This window comes from Lates calcarifer, linkage group LG3 (genome assembly GCF_001640805.2).
Source record: "Lates calcarifer isolate ASB-BC8 linkage group LG3, TLL_Latcal_v3, whole genome shotgun sequence".
NCBI lineage: Eukaryota > Metazoa > Chordata > Actinopteri > Centropomidae > Lates > Lates calcarifer.
Window position 1 is genome coordinate 19165198 of NC_066835.1, and position 16106 is coordinate 19181303.

General features: G+C 45.8%; 1 protein-coding gene across 1 annotated transcript in view; it reads left to right on the plus strand.

Moving 5' to 3' along the window:
* The window catches only part of LOC108881930 (microtubule-actin cross-linking factor 1-like), a 218660-nt gene that overhangs the window by 198339 nt on the left and 4215 nt on the right, over positions 1-16106 (plus strand). Inside the window, 25 exon segments of the mRNA XM_051068556.1 lie at positions 541-766; positions 1656-1882; positions 1973-2095; positions 2179-2280; positions 2390-2491; positions 2690-2863; positions 3102-3257; positions 3616-3813; positions 4050-4178; positions 4618-4800; positions 4883-5038; positions 5138-5344; positions 5429-5548; positions 5677-5846; positions 5932-6091; positions 6206-6400; positions 6495-6767; positions 6878-7066; positions 7207-7318; positions 7453-7619; positions 7737-7899; positions 7989-8143; positions 8245-8319; positions 10868-10985; positions 15467-15684. Coding sequence (XP_050924513.1) covers positions 541-766; positions 1656-1882; positions 1973-2095; positions 2179-2280; positions 2390-2491; positions 2690-2863; positions 3102-3257; positions 3616-3813; positions 4050-4178; positions 4618-4800; positions 4883-5038; positions 5138-5344; positions 5429-5548; positions 5677-5846; positions 5932-6091; positions 6206-6400; positions 6495-6767; positions 6878-7066; positions 7207-7318; positions 7453-7619; positions 7737-7899; positions 7989-8143; positions 8245-8319; positions 10868-10985; positions 15467-15684 — 4098 coding nt within the window.

Consider the following 16106-nt stretch of genomic DNA (forward strand, 5'->3'; position numbering starts at 1 on the left):
TCAGACTAGGCTCGATTCAGGTCCTCGAAACCAGTCCTAGTCGTCCTTAGTGTATCAGAGGAATCTTCCCTTTGTGGCTAGAAGAAGTTTTTTGTGTTATGTAGTGATCGAGCAATTTGATTTCACTCAAAGCCCAATGACTCAGCACAAATTGTACCTCTCCTGTCCAAAATGTCTCCTGAGTCCCTCAGAGTGGACTCCACTGTGTTAATAGCTCCCTCTTGTGTGGTAGATCAAGTCCAGCTTTGTCGAAAGTTACACAACCTGGATGACATGCTGAAAGTGAAGTACTGAGATGATACATAGAAGAACTATAAGACTTTAATTTGGATTTTTCTCTTATCTTTTCTGTTTTCACTCCAGAGTCTGTCAAAGTTAATGCAGTCTGTCACAGATGGCTGACCACCCACATAATATATCAGTATTTTCCCACTTTCAAAATGTCACCCAGCTATCAGAAACCCAAACCCAGCAGCCTCAACACGCTCTCTCCTCCCCCACATAACTTTTTTTTCTTCCCGCCTCTCCTTCCGTCCTCAGTTTCACGACAAGATGGACCCCCTGCTGGAGACCCTGGAGGGGGCGGTGCAGCGGCTGAGGCAGCCTCCCCCGGTGGCGGCGGAGGTGGAGAAGATCAGGGAGCAGCTGGCGGAGCACCGAGCCCAGGGGCTGGAGCTGGACAAACTGCTGCCAAGCTTCTCCGCCCTCTGCGCCCGCGGAGAGGAGCTCATCGGACGAGCGGCTCACGACGATCCTGCCGCTCAGGGTGAGTCGCCAGGACGTGTCTGACAGTGAATGACAGCCACACGACATTTAGACTGACAGACGGGACACACGGTTCATGTGTTAAACAGGGTAACGGGTTCTACACAGACATGAATAACCTCACCAGAGTATTTAAGAATATTGATATTCACTGATGAGCTGCTGTACATGAAACTGGCAGACTAATTAAGGCTTTTATCCTTTTTGTAGTGCAATTAATTGGGGTTAATTTTGGCTGACAAACAGGCTACAAATTAAGCAGCTAAATAACTAAATATCTAAACAGTGCTGCCAGTTCTTGTAGTAAACATTCAGTGTGTGGTTATGATAATGTGGAGAATACTGGATATAAGTGGCACAAAAAATATAACTCTTTTTTTGGGTCAGAACAGAGAAGAAAGCGTAACAGGCTTCTGTGATCTGGGTGAAAAATATTAAAAGCTTATTTTGGGCTCTCGTCCAACACTGACTGAACAATCAACCAGCCAAAGTAAGTCACTGTTTCTCTGGCACAGAGCCAGCAGGCCGACACCGTCAGACCCTGAAATGGAACAGAATCAGAAATGCAGCTCTGCATATTTCTTCCAACGCCACCGCATTGTGACACAAAAACACATTTATCTTTGTTGAACTGCCCTGCGAAGAACTTTGTGCTGTGATGCCCTCCAGCCCTCCACACTTCATGAAAATGAATGAACCACTGTGCAGCAGCAGTGGGAGTGGACTGATGACAGGCTTCATTAACCAGGACCGGACACTGGATGTCAAATTCAAACAAAGAAAACATTATTACTCCTGTTAAAATGATGTGAAATCTCAGATTAGACTACGCTTAAGAAGTATTTCCTAGTGTGCTTCCACTGACTTGTCTCCCCTCTCTCCTCCTCCAGCCGTTCGTTCCCGCCTCCTGCGCCTTCGCTCTCTGTGGGATGAGATCCGGCAGCGAGCCGAGGAGAGGGAGGGCAAACTGAACGACGTCCTGGACCTGGCAGGAAAGTTCTGGGCCGACGTGGCGGCGCTGCTGAGCACGCTCCGAGACTCCCAAGATATCGTGAGAGAGCTGGAGGACCCTGGTGTGGACCCCTCGCTCATCAAGCAACAGATTGAAGCTGCTGAGGTAAGGAGATGGAGAGGGGGTTCGTAGATATGTTGTGTGGCTTTTTTACTCTCAGCAACTGAGCATGAGATCTTTCTGTCTTTGAACCAGGCCATCAAGGCAGAGACAGACGGCCTGAGGGAGGAGCTGGAGTTTGTCAGGACCCTCGGGGCTGACCTCATCTTTGCCTGCGGAGAAACGGAGAAACCTGAAGTCAAGAAGACCATTGATGAGGTGAGAGATTAAGACATTAGGTAGATAAAGCAGATAGAAAAGGATATGACTGACGCTAATATAACTTCATGTCCTTCTCTCAGATGAACGCTGCCTGGGAGGGTCTGAATCGGACATGGAGAGAGAGGATGGAGAGACTGGAGGAGGCCATGACAGCCTCTGTGCAGTATCAGGACGCACTGCAGGTTTGTTCACCAGAAACACTTTAAAGCCAAATATATATTTCTTGACCTTTTTGTTTTATTAAACATAACAGTGTTGATTTTAACTTTATCATTCTGTTATCGTTTCCAGTCTATGTTTGACTACCTGGACAACGCAGTGATCAAGCTGTGTGACATGTCGACTGTGGGAACCGACCTGGGAACTGTCAAACAGCAGATTGAAGAGCTCAAGGTTTGGATGAGAGTTTGATTTTTTATTTTTCACCAGTTGCTACTGAACAGATCAGTCACTTATGGACACATTTTGCAAACAAGCTGTTTTTAAAAATAGTTTTTTCTATATCTCCAAAAAAAATTATGTCAAGAACTAATAAAAATCTTCCCTCCTCTCTTTTCTGTACCTTCATATCCCTCCATTCACCCTGAGCAGCAGTACAAGGTGGAGGTCTACCAGCAGCAGATTGACATGGAGAAGCTGTGCCACCAGGGGGAGCTGCTGTTAAAGAAAGTGTCAGATCAGACAGACAGGGACATGATCCAGGAGCCGCTGACCGAGCTCCGCCACCTGTGGGACAACCTGGGGGATAAAATCACCCAGAGACAGGTACTGAAACCACATCTGCAGCCACAAGTAGTCCCTGAGGAACACACTGAAACTTTAAGAGCATTATCCTGTGACTGACCTCGAGCTCTTACCCCGCTGTTTCCCTTGAGAAGTTGACGATGTTGGTCTTTGTTGGCCTTCTGTAGGATTGCATGTATCGGACAGCTGCTTTTCATTACAGTCCAAATATTTAAGTTCCTATTTTTACGCCCGCTCTTCTGTGTTTCCTCCACCGCAGCACAAGCTGGAGGCTGCCCTGCTGGCTCTGGGTCAGTTCCAGCATGCCCTGTCTGAGCTGCAGGCCTGGCTGAGCCACACACACACCACCCTGGACACACAGCGACCGGTCAGCTCTGACCCCAAGGCCATCGAGATCGAGCTGGCCAAACACCACGTATGTCTGCATTCACTTCTCATCTTATCATGTGACTTCTTCTTCTTGATCAGGCTGTTGGTGTAAATTAACCTGTTTGATGAGAGGCTGTTTCTTTAAAAGATTTTGACTCTTTAACTGAATTTTTTTATCACGTTTTTGGCCGCTGATACGTTGTTTGTGCGTATGAAACCCAGCCCTGTTCTGTCCTAATGTGGTTTGTTTTCTTCTCCTCAGACGGCCACAAACAATAAAGTTACCCTTCTATGTTATTTTAACCTCCAGACTCTTCTGTTCAGCTGCGATCTTGCATTTACTACTCTCTGCATCTCACAGTTCAGTTTCATTTAAGTATAATTAACTTCTTTCTCCCTCCCAGGTTTTGCGTAACGACGTGCTGTCCCATCATGCCACAGTGGAGACTGTGAACAGTGCCGGCGCTGAGCTGCTGGAGTCCTCCCCCGGCGATGAAGCCAGCCACCTGAGGGCCCAGCTGGATCAGCTCAACCAGAGCTGGGAGAGCCTGCTGCTCAAAACACAGGAGCGACAGAAACTGCTGGAGGCCGCCCTACAGCAGGTATTGTGAAGAAACCGGTGCTGATCTAGAAACAGAGATTTCTCCTCAGCAAAGCTCCGTTAAGTCCAGAACAATCTCACCAGAAAGTCCAGTGTGTGATACAAAAGCTCCAGAAATGGACCTTCTGGTGTTTTTTCTTGTGGTTGTAAGTTACTGCAGATCATGAAATCTTAAGGTGCAGCTCAGATAATTAATTCATGCCTACGTCTCCCCCTCCCACACCTGTTCCTCTGCAGGCTGAAGGTTTCCATGGCGAGTTGGAGGAGTTCCTGCAGTGGCTGAGGAGGACGGAGAGTCAGCTGTCTGCCGCCAAACCAACAGGCGGTCTCCCTGAAACAGCCAGGGAGCAGCTACAGCAGCACATGGTAACGGAGAATCACATTACTCACACAATACACACAATACACACTGGCAGAGGTCAGGTGCAAGAGGAGATAGTTATTTAAGACTTTTTGGAAAAAATAAATTCATTGTCAGGAAGTGTTTTTGTGTAAAATAAGCCAGTATACATTTATTTATTGTTGCTAGAAGCAGATGCAGATTAGAAGCTGATTCAGTGTTCAGACAACAGGTATTTTGTAACGTCATAAACAGATTTTAAGACCACATAAAAAATTTTACTAGTTTAGTTTTGAGCAGATGCTGAGAGTATTCACTTACACAGGCTCATCTGTTTATACAGAGAGACATTTGGCACATGGCGACTATGAAAGTTTAATCGCCTCTATTGTTCTAAACGAACCGGTGAAACACTCACCTGTTAGCCCGAGTGTCGGCTCATGTTTGTGTCGTCTCTGTCTCCAGGAGCTTCAGGCTCAGCTGACGCAGCGAGCGGACCAGTACCATCGCCTGCTGGATCAAGGAGAGTCCATGCTGCTGGCGCGAGGAGGAGAAGAAGCAGGACCCGGTACCACCCAGACCCAGCAGAACCTGGCCATGCTGCAGAACAAGTGGGCCAGCCTCAACACCAAGATGGACGACCGCAGGGTAAAACTGAAACTCGTGGAAATTTTATTCTGTATTTAGAATCTTAATTCGTTTGTTGTTAACTTGGAACTTTGTTTGACAGGCAAAGCTGGAAGAGGCCGTTTCCTTGGCCACAGGTTTCCAGACTTCTCTGCAGGACACCATCAACTGGCTGACCCAGGCTGAACAGACCCTGAACATGGCCCAACCCCCGAGCCTCATCCTGGACACTGTCCTGTTCCAGATCGATGAGCACAAGGTCGATACTACCCTGCAACTCATCAACAAAACATGTGAACACAGCTTAATCTAGATAATGTTCCTAACACACTTTCCACTCTTCTCCCTGTTTGTCCAGGTGTTTGTGAACGAGGTGAACACCCACAGGGAGCAGGTCCTGGCTCTGGAGAAGGCCGGCTCTCAGCTTCGCTTCGCCAGCCTGAAGCAGGACGTGGTTCTCATCAAAAACCTGCTGCTCAGCGTCCAGGCTCGCTGGGACAAGCTGGTCCAGAGGTCACTGGACCGCGGCCGACACCTCGACGAGGCCCGCAAACGAGCCAAACAGGTACTGACCAGATGCAGAATCCAGACTTCACTCTTTGTATGTATTAGAATATCAAACATAAACTCGGTCCTGCTCTTTCTTTAGTTCCACGAGGCCTGGAGGAAGCTGACAGACTGGCTGGAGGAAGCCGAGAAAAGACTGGACTCAGAGCTGGAGATCTCCAACGAGCCGGACAAGATCAAAGTACAACTGTCCAAACACAAGGTACCACAGGCAATTTCTGTTCATGCACATTTGTTATACACATGTATATAGATATTTCCATGATTTTCTCCTTTGATGTGTTCCCATCTACAAATCTGTTTCCTTATCTCCCCGTTTTTCATATCCAGGAGTTCCAGAAAGCACTGGGCTCGAAGCAGCCTGTTTACGACACCACAGTGAGGTCCGGGAAGGCCATGAGGGACAAGGCTCAGCTGCCTGCAGACACCCAGAAACTGGATCACCTGGTGGGAGAGGTCCGCGACAAGTGGGACACCGTCTGTGGCAAGAGCGTGGAGAGGTAATGGAGGATGTCCTTTACAGCTCTGAACTCTTATATGAAGAATGAGACATCATCATTAATAGCTGTTGTCCTCTCCATCCAGACAACACAAGCTGGAGGAGGCTCTGCTGTTCTCAGGTCAGTTTGCTGAGGCTCTTCAGGCTCTTGTTGACTGGTTGTACCGGGTTGAGCCTCAGCTAGCTGAAGATCAGCCCGTCCACGGAGACCTGGATCTGGTGTCCAACCTCATGGACTCTCATAAGGTCTGTAATAAATACCTTTTTAAATAGATTCAGAGTCAAAGAAGCTTGAGTCTGACTGCACTCATACCTGCAGTGTGGTGCCTTCATAGCTCTGTCTAATGTCTAAATCCGCAGGCTTTCCAAAAAGAGCTGGGTAAGAGAACCAGCAGCGTTCAGGCTCTGAAGCGTTCGGCTCGGGAGCTGATGGAGACCGGCCGCGATGACACTGCGTGGGTCAAAGTTCAGCTTCAGGAGCTCAGCAACCGCTGGGATACAGTGTGTGCCCTGTCCGTCACCAAGCAGACCCGCCTCCAGCAGGCGCTCAAACAGGTCCGAGGAAAAGCTGCACTGCTCAAATCAAATATCAAATAACGCACATGGCACTGCTAAACACCTCTCCCCGTCTTCTGTCTGCTCTTATCAGGCGGAGGAGTTTCGTACGGCGGTGCAGGTGCTTCTGGAGTGGCTCTCGGAGGCGGAGCAGACGCTCCGTTTCCGGGGCGTCCTCCCTGAAGAGGCGGAGACCCTGCAGGCGCTGCTGCACACACATCGTGACTTCATGGGCACGGTGGAGGAGAAGAGGACGGACGTCAACAAGGCTGCCGGCATGGGAGAGGGCATCCTGACTCTGTGTCACCCTGACTCCATCACCACCATCAAACACTGGATCACTATCATCAGGGCGCGTTTCGAGGAGGTGAGGGTCTTTCAGTAGTCCTGTTTTTTTGTTTGTTTGTTTGTTTACTGTCTTTATTTAACCGAGGACATGTGACAAATATAATGTTAATCGACTCCTTCTCTCTGCAGGTGCTGACGTGGGCAAAACAGCACGAGCAGCGGCTGGAGACGGCTCTGACCGAGGTGCTCAACAACGCCAACCTGCTGGAGGAGCTGTTGTCATGGCTACAGTGGGCTGAGACCACATTGGTCCAGAGAGACACGGAGCCGCTTCCTCAGGACATCCCACAACTCAAATCGCTCATCACAGAACACCAGGTGGGTTTTCCACTGACTGACTCATCAGTTGTTTGTGGGTCAGTAAGACGCCCATTTATTTTAATGTATCCCCTTAAATCTGACTGTGTTTGTACTCTTCATTAACAGTTTGTGTTTATCACCGTGTTTGTTGTTCTCAGATGTTTATGGAGGAGATGACGAGGAAGCAGCCGGATGTGGACAAAGTGACGAAGACCTACAAAAGAAAACCAGCCGAGGCTCCCAGCAGCCTGGCGGAGAGGAGAGGAGCTCGTACGTCAAAACCCGTGTTTACCCCTGATGCACAAATATTATGATCTTGACTTTTTGATTATAACATGAGCGCACGTGTTAGAAATGTACAGATTACTCACACTGCTATGTTTAAATCTCTGTAACCTCGACAGGCAAACAACAGCAACAGCAGCAGCAGCAGCAGCAGCAGCAGACGGCCATGCAGGTTCCTGGAGGAAACCCGCGACTCAACCAGCTCTGTGCCAGGTGGCAGCAGGTTTGGCTGCTGGCTCTCGACCGCCAGCGCAAACTCAACGATGCTCTGGACAGACTGGAGGAGGTACCTTACAATTTTGTACATTTAAATGGAGTAAAATTACTTTCCTGCCCAATTAAACATATGTGTTTGTTCTGTATAGTTCTTACATGAAACATGACACACATCTTCAACTTTCAGCTCAAAGAGTTTGCCAACTTCGACTTTGACGTGTGGAGGAAGAAGTACATGCGCTGGATGAACCACAAGAAGTCTCGCGTCATGGACTTCTTCAGACGCATCGACAAGGACCAAGATGGAAAGATCACGCGGCAGGAGTTTATCGACGGCATCCTGGCCTCAAGTAAGTCCTGAGCTCAGTGGCTGGATGAGTTGTTTTACAGTTTAACACAGTGTAGATTATACATGAATTATTGTTGCCTGTCTGTGCAGAGTTTCCCACCAGTAAGCTGGAGATGACAGCCGTGGCGGACATCTTTGACCGAGATGGAGACGGTTACATCGACTACTACGAATTTGTCGCTGCTCTTCACCCCAACAAAGACGCGTACAGACCAACCACTGATGCTGATAAGATCGAGGATGAGGTGAGAAAAATGTTTATACTCTCAGAAAATTCAGTCAGTCGTGGTTGGTAAATGTGAAGGCGAAGAGTTAAATCGCTGACATGTTGAGTGTTGTCGTGCAGGTGACTCGGCAGGTGGCCCAGTGTAAATGTGCCAAGAGGTTCCAGGTGGAGCAGATCGGAGAGAACAAATACCGGGTAAGTTCAGCTCAGGTTTTGCTTCAGTTTTACAAATTTACAAATATAGTTATTTAATCTGTAAGACAGTGTAACAAAGGAATGTCAATGTTCATTAACTGATTGTTAACAGAGCTGGGTCAAAGCAGTTTTGCAAACAGTTTTTTTCTTATCCAAGCTTTGACAGAGTGTGTGCAGGTCCTTTAAACACCTTGAGCCACTGAACCTAATACTGTCCTGCTTTAACTGTTGGCAAAATATAGATCAACCTAACTCACTCTAACAACCATACTCCTACAGAAAAAACTACCTCTGCACAGGGCCGTATATATGTCAGACTCACCTTTATATTTACCTGCAGTGCTTGAATAAGAAAACAATGATTTGTCTTAAATCTAGTTAAAATTGATCTTGAAAATAATAATTCCCTCTTAACTCTGACAAGCAAGCTAAACTACTTTTTGCAGAGAAATGAAAATAAAAAAACGTCTTTGCTGAAAATTTGTTTGCAAACCCTGTTTGACTCAGTTGTTATCAATAGACAGTTTATTCTTAACTGGCTGTGTCTTCCCTCGTCCATCAGGCACCGATTAACAACTCTCACTTCTCAACGTAACTTCACAGCATTTTAATGTGTCCATCAAACATCATGGTATCATGGTGTATTTGAATTGTCCGTATCATAACATGTCACAGTAACATTAATATAACATGTTAACGTCTCACAGCGCTCCAGGATTGTCGGCTGAGTGTCACCAAAACATTAACACAACCGTGTAAATGTGACGGCAGAGATACACACTGAGCTGCTGGGAATCAAAGAGGGCAGAGCTCTGTCTGATCCACTCACTCTGCTGTCACGTAGCGTTCAAACCAAGCGGGTTTATAAAGGTTTAAATAATAAAAACGTAGCAAATTGGACTAATGCTCTGATTCAGCTGTTTTCTTCACTGTCTTTTACCTTTTTTAACATCAGAGGGTAAATAACCAGCAAAGTTACTGAACGTTTGAGAGTAAAATCTGATTAATTTGGACAGAAAAATCCTGATTCCTGACAAGGTGCCTCGTCCCTAAATCTACTAAATCTTGGTAGGCACTGTAAATCTAAAGAAATCTAATAAATAAATGGAACAAAGTAAATGTTTCTTTTGCTTTTGACCAAAGAAATGTAGATTATTACTGTACTTCAGCCTCTTAATGGCAGGTTATGAGGTGACGAAGTTTAGTAATGTAATAATAATGTAAAACCCAGTGAGGCAGACTTATATTGTCTTTAATGCTGCAGCAGTCTGTGTGAATCTCTGCATCATTTTACATCGACCATAAACCCTAACAGTCAGTTTCAGCAGCTTCTACTGGATCGGCCGTCACTACCACTGCTACAGCGTGCGTGTCCACTCATCATTATCCACTGGGTAATGATTTCCAGTGTCTGGGCTGCAGGACACTAGGCGAGATGTTCACCAGTTACTGTGTCTGTCTCTGCTCACTTCTGTGTCCGGCTTCACTTTTCTTCACTCTCACTCTCCTTCACCTTCATCTTATCGTCATCAGCTCCTCAACATTTTTACACGCTCGTGTCCACTGCATCCGTTTGCTTACACCACTAATTTACAGTTTATCAGAACCAGATTTTGTACACGAATAAAATGGCATCCTTTCATACATTACAGATCTTCAGTTGTCAGTACATGTTGTTTCACTCTCGCTCTGTTTCTTTCTCCTTGTGTTCCTCCTCTGCTCCGTGTCTGCTGGATTTATTGTAGTTCTTCCTCGGGAACCAGGTAAAGTGACCTCTGCTGTGATTGGACGAGTGAAATCTGCTTCACGATTTTCCCCACCAATGGAGTGCTGTCCTTTCTGCTCTCACACCTGTTTTTGTCGCAGTAATTCTGCATTAAATAATGTCTAAAAAAAAAGATAAACTCCAGAAAAAGAAGCACTCCACTGTGGCTTTGCAACGTGTGAGCAGGTTTCACCGTCCGACTCGAGCTCCTGCTGTGATTTGTTTGGTGTTGAGAGTGACAAATTGCACAATGTGAAGCAGGCGACAGTGACATGGCTGAAGTGGTAATTAGTGGTTAGGTGATATATAGTGTGCTTTGGACTGAAGCTGGGGGAAGCAAATCAAGCTGCTTGGAGAGGGATCCAGAAAATTCCTTCTGTGCTGGTATCGCTTTGGGAGTTCTGCTTCGCTGTAAATAAAGATTTTCTGAAATTAAAGACTGAATATAGAAGCAGCTGTGGTTTCTACTGTGGATGATGATGCTTGGGTTTGGGCGGCTGGGTGAACTGGGCTGAGATTCATCAGCAGATTGAGACTCTTAAAGTTCTGTCAGTGCATGGTTTTTCCTGTCAGTGCATGAAGTAGAAGAGATGATCTGTTCAGATTTGGTTCATGGGCTGCTCTGTGTGATGCTGTAAATCATTTAAAACTCATCAATCAATGTGTCAAATATTATTTTACTCACTGAGTTTCTCTTCATCTTTTCCCTGACTCCCACACTCTCTCTTTCTCCCCTCTCTTCCTCCCTCCTTCTTTTTGTCTTTAAATCTTTTACCTCCTCAGTTCGGTGACTCTCAGCAGCTGCGCCTGGTGAGGATCTTGCGCAGCACGGTGATGGTGAGAGTCGGAGGCGGTTGGATGGCTCTGGACGAGTTTCTGGTCAAAAATGATCCATGCAGAGGTGAGTGATGTTCACACACATCCCGCTCTCCCAAACACACACACACACACAGTCATATCGTCGTTCTCCTCCTCTGTCTCACTTTCTTTTGTTCACATGTATTAATCAGAGCCCGGCTGATACTGAATGTCTGTGACCAATATTTGATTTTTAAATGTTTTTGAATTAATACCAACGTATGCACTGAGCACCACTCATTACACACACACACAGTAACATTTTACAGTTGAAAAATAAACTTAGAATATTAACAGCAGATGTAATAAGAAATTTTAATAGTAAACTTAACTAGAAATTAAGTTAGTATTAATAACAGCAATAAACCACAACATAAATATAATAAAAAAATATGTTTAGATGATGCCTTTTTAAAATCCAATTTCCAATTTAAGGGCTGATTTTTGTTCCTCAGTGGGAGTTGAAGGAACTTTTTATGTTCAGAACATGTGGAACATTTCACAAATATGAGGTAGAAAAATAATTATAATTATAAAATCTAATCAAACTAATCTGCACTATGCAGACCTGTATTCCTGCAACATGATGGGCAGTTTGTGATTCATTTCTGTGCCTGTTATCCAAGCATGGAAATTGATTATATCAACCATTTGTTACATTTCTATCAAAGAGAATTAGTTATTAAATGAAGTGTTATTTTATCACCCAGCACTATATATTAGCTTATCCTTCATATACCAGTTCTCCTGCTATCACACTTGTTGTTTATTGGTCTACATATATAGACAGCATCAGCTCATAATATTAAACTCCCTGTATCAGTGTCAGGGAGAGGAGACACAATAAAACATTTAATAAACATTTCTGAGCGTCACAAACACACTGAAATGAATTTTCAAGCCCTTTATGTTTGCAGGAAGTCTGAAAATGTTTTCGTATCGGCCGGGCCCCAGCACTTACACAAACATTCAATCACACCACTCTACACAAAAGCAACATCCTGCACTGAGCTCTTGATGTATTTCCACCTCCGAGCATCAGTGACTGACAGCTCTCAGATCAGCGAAGAGAAACGCTCCGGCAGAACAAGCAACTCCACTCTGTCAAGTTGTCTGTCGGCAGGTGATGCAGGAAACTTCTGCTCCGTCTCACTTCTCTCTCTCCAGTGTTTCCTTCCAGTGACGTCCACAGTCGGTGTGTTTGTCGGGCTCCTCGGAGCGGTATATATACATACATCTATCTCTCTCTCCATCTCTCTCCCCCAAAGCTCCCAAATCCCCAAAATCCGTTCCCTCCGAGTCCGTCCTCTATCGATCCTGAAGGAGCTCATCATCTGATCTTGTCACATTATTATTTCTGTATATACACGGCTGGTTCTCTCCTCCGTCTCTGTCCTCTCTCTCTCTCTCTCTCTCTTTTTTTTGTTTCATTCTTTCTTAAATATAACAGTAGTATTGCATGGTGCATGGTCCTCAGTTCTCTCCCTCTTCCTCCCCCCTCTCTCTTCCTCCCTCCCTCCCTTTTTCTCTTTCCCCAGTGCAACATCCAGGACTTAAGATTCTCCGCTCCGATTCCAGTAGCTCCATCTCATCTCGTATAGGTTGGATTTCTCCTCTATCTCTTTATGCTTTCACTCTCTCCTAACTGCTCGTCTTCTCTCCGTCTTGTTTGTTTCGGTCAGTTTCTCTTTTTATATCTTCCAGATTTCTTCTCTTTTCTTTTTCTCTTGTTTTCTCCTCCGGTCATCTTTATCTGCCTTCTTCTTCTTCTTCGTTTTGGTTTGTTGGTTTGGCCTTGTTGCTGTGCTTGCTGACTGTGATCACCTGACTAACGTTATGTCTCCCTCCCCTCCCCCACTGTTCTGCTCTTCCTCTCTCCTAACCTCCCCCTCCTCCCCTCTCTGATTGTTGCCGCTCACGCAAGCAAGCTCTGAAATCCTGACCTGTTTTTTTTGTGTGTGTGTGTGTGTGTGTGTGTGTGTGTTTTTGTTTAAACACGTTTCAGGGGTCACTGACACTCGTCCAGACCCCCCCTCGTGGTCAGCTGTGTATGTGTGTGTTTACGTCTATGAGTGTGTTGATTGGAGGAGGATTTGTTGACTCCAGAAACAGAGTGCATGTGCGTGTGTGTGTGTGTTCAGGATGAATCCATGAAGTGATATCTTTGTGTGTGTTTTTGTGTGCGAGACTTTCTTCATTCCACCATGAGCATGCGGTTATTTCACATTGTCTCTTGTGTCTCTTAGTGACAGTCACTCCTGGCTATTTCTGCTGCCGAGGTATCTACACTTCCTCTCTGTCTCTCACTCCATCCTCCATCTCTCTCACTCTTCATCCATCCATCCAGCTCTCAGCCTCCATCTTTAACCACTGCTATCCTCTGTGTGTCTATATATATGTGTGTGTGTGTGTGTGTGTGTGTACAGTTTATAACTGTGGTCAGGTTTGTGTGTATAGACATTGATGTCAGTCTTGTCTTTGTGCCACATGTTTGCGTCATGCTTTCCTCACTCACAACAAAAGCAGGATTTGGCCAACCCCTGGTCTTTCTATTTTATTTTTATTCTATTTTTTAAGTACTTTTTTAAAAAAAGTTACAAATAGAAGACGGACAAATTTTACAAGTTATAAATTGACCATGGAGGGAGATGCTCGGCAGAAGAATATCTTACTTCGTTTTTTTAATGAACTCTAGCCTTTTTTTCTAGTCTCCCCCGAACAGTAAACACTCTCCGACACACTTCACTAAATCTGTCAAGCTCAGAGTAAAGAGAGTCAGTGAGTGTCTTAAGACCTGGGCGTGGCCAGCCTGGGTTTCTAATAACGCTGGCTTCCAACGCGGCTCCTTTTAAATGTGATGGCTGGTTGGTGGGAGACACAATTACAGGGTGCACCTGGCTGGCTGGCGTTGAGGGGGGACGTAATTGCAGGGTGCACCCGTTTAATTGACTTGGCCTTGCTGTTCGGTTGCTAGGGACGATGGCCATGAGGCTAGGAGTTGCTCTGCTGCTACAGCTAGCTGCAGCCCTCTCTCTCTTCTTTTTTGACTGTTTTACAGCCTGTTTTGTCACTTTTTCATCTTGTATCTCCTCCATGTTTCCTCTGTCTCTCTTCTCTGGTTCTTCTCTGTATTTTTTGTTCCTCTCTCAACCATTTTGTTATCTCTTCTGCCTCCTCTCTCTCTCTCTCTCTCTCTCTCTCTCTCTCCTCTCTCTCTCTCTCTCTCTCTCTTTGTGGCTGGCTTCTCCAGGCTTGTTGTTGTCCGCTGGGGCTGCTGCACTACTTTATTGTCCGAGAATGCTGCTGAGTGTCTTTTGAAGAAGGGAGAAACCCTGAATCTCTGGGCTCTCTCCCCGATAAGCATAAACCAGGCATGACCCCCACATATATTTATACACGTACTCTGTGTATACACTGCAGAGCCGAGATGCTCCTTCGCAGCAAGAGGAGAAAAAGAACTCAAAATGGGACAGCTTGTTGAAAAACGAGAGAAGAGAGGCTGTGCTTTTGCTCCCACTGCCCTCAGATGTTTTTAAAGCAAATACGCAATGAAAGTGTGTGCGTCACTCAGTGAAATGACATTTTTCACAAAACTGGAGACACTTGCCGTTGCTGAAAGGAAAAGTTTGACATTTTGTGAAATATAAGTATTAGCTGTCCTGCTGAGATAAATATGAATCTATAGGCAGCCGCTGGTTAGCTTAGCTTAGCATAAAGACTGGAAACAGGGGGAAACTGCTAGCCTAGCTCTGTCCAAAGGTGAGAAAAATCTGCTTCTAGCATCTCGCATGCTTTTTGTGTAGCCACACAAAGACCAAGATGGAAGAGTTGTGATTTTACAAGGGGTCTTGTGCTGAATTATTTCTTGGCCAGGCATGGTTGACTTCCTCTCAGAGAGCCATAGGGGTCCTGATGGAGCCAGGCTCCAGCTTCATGTTTAACACTCAGAGACTAACTCTCAGCAAGAAAACAAATAAGCAGATTTCCCAAAATGTTGAACTATTCCTTTAAAGATATAATCAGCAATTTAACTCTCTTGTTGAGAAAATAATCTCTGCAGTGCAGACAGTGTTTTCTCTGGCCATGAACAATATGTTCATGTGAAATGAGACCAAAAACCTGACGGGGTGGTTGATGGATTTGTCTGCGGCGATGACAACATGTCTCGAAAACATGGACGACTTGCTGTAACTTTCGTTGCGTATCAGATTAATTGACATATTTCTAGGTTAGCACTTTCAGACCTCACACACTCACTCTCCCCCTCCCCTGAAAAACGACCCAACCAACGTGCACTCGCGACTCCCTGAAGCCCTGAACCCCCACCCCTCCAAACATCCGCTCTGCTCACGTGCACTCTCAAATGAAACATGCACGGACCCCGATGTCTGCAGCCAAGGAAGCACTGACTCTCTCCCTCACGCTGCTCGCTGCCTCTGCCGCCCCCTGCTGGAGGAAAACCCGCGATCCGACGCGAACAAACCAGCTCATTTGTCTCGTCCGTTTCTCTGTTTCTGTCTTCAGCTCGTGGTCGCACCAACCTGGAGCTGAGGGAGAAGTTCATCCTGCCTGAAGGAGCGTCTCAGGGTCTGGCTGCGTTCCGCTCCCGGGGCCGTCGCTCAAAACCGGGCTCCAGAAACGCCTCCCCCACCCGCTCCTCATCCTCGGCCTCCCACAGCGGCGCCTCCATCCCCTCTGCTCCCTCTGCCCCTGCCACACCAACAGCCTCCGCATCATCCAGGGTAAGAGCTGCTGTCAACATTTTAGGAGAATCAGATGTCTTATATCTAGATATTTAAACCACCTTTTTAAGCATTAATGGTATAGTAATACAGATTTTAACAGCTACAACAAACGAAAGAAAGAGGAGGCAGGATGTGTGTGAAGCTTTTTCAGTACAAAACACATCTACTCAAACCTCTGTCTTCAGCTCACACTCTGTCACACTCATCTTCTGTGTTTGAAGTAGAAATGTTAAATAGAAACATCGTCATCATCAGGACAAATACAGCTCGTTGTTATCAGACTACATGTGGTCATTAGTGTTGTTGTGCTGTTTTTCATTTGTCACCTGATTACTGTGTAAAGTCATTACTGTCAGTGTTTATCTGTGTGTGTTTTTAATGCTTTATGTTACACATTGTTCAGTTGATGTTGTTGTTGT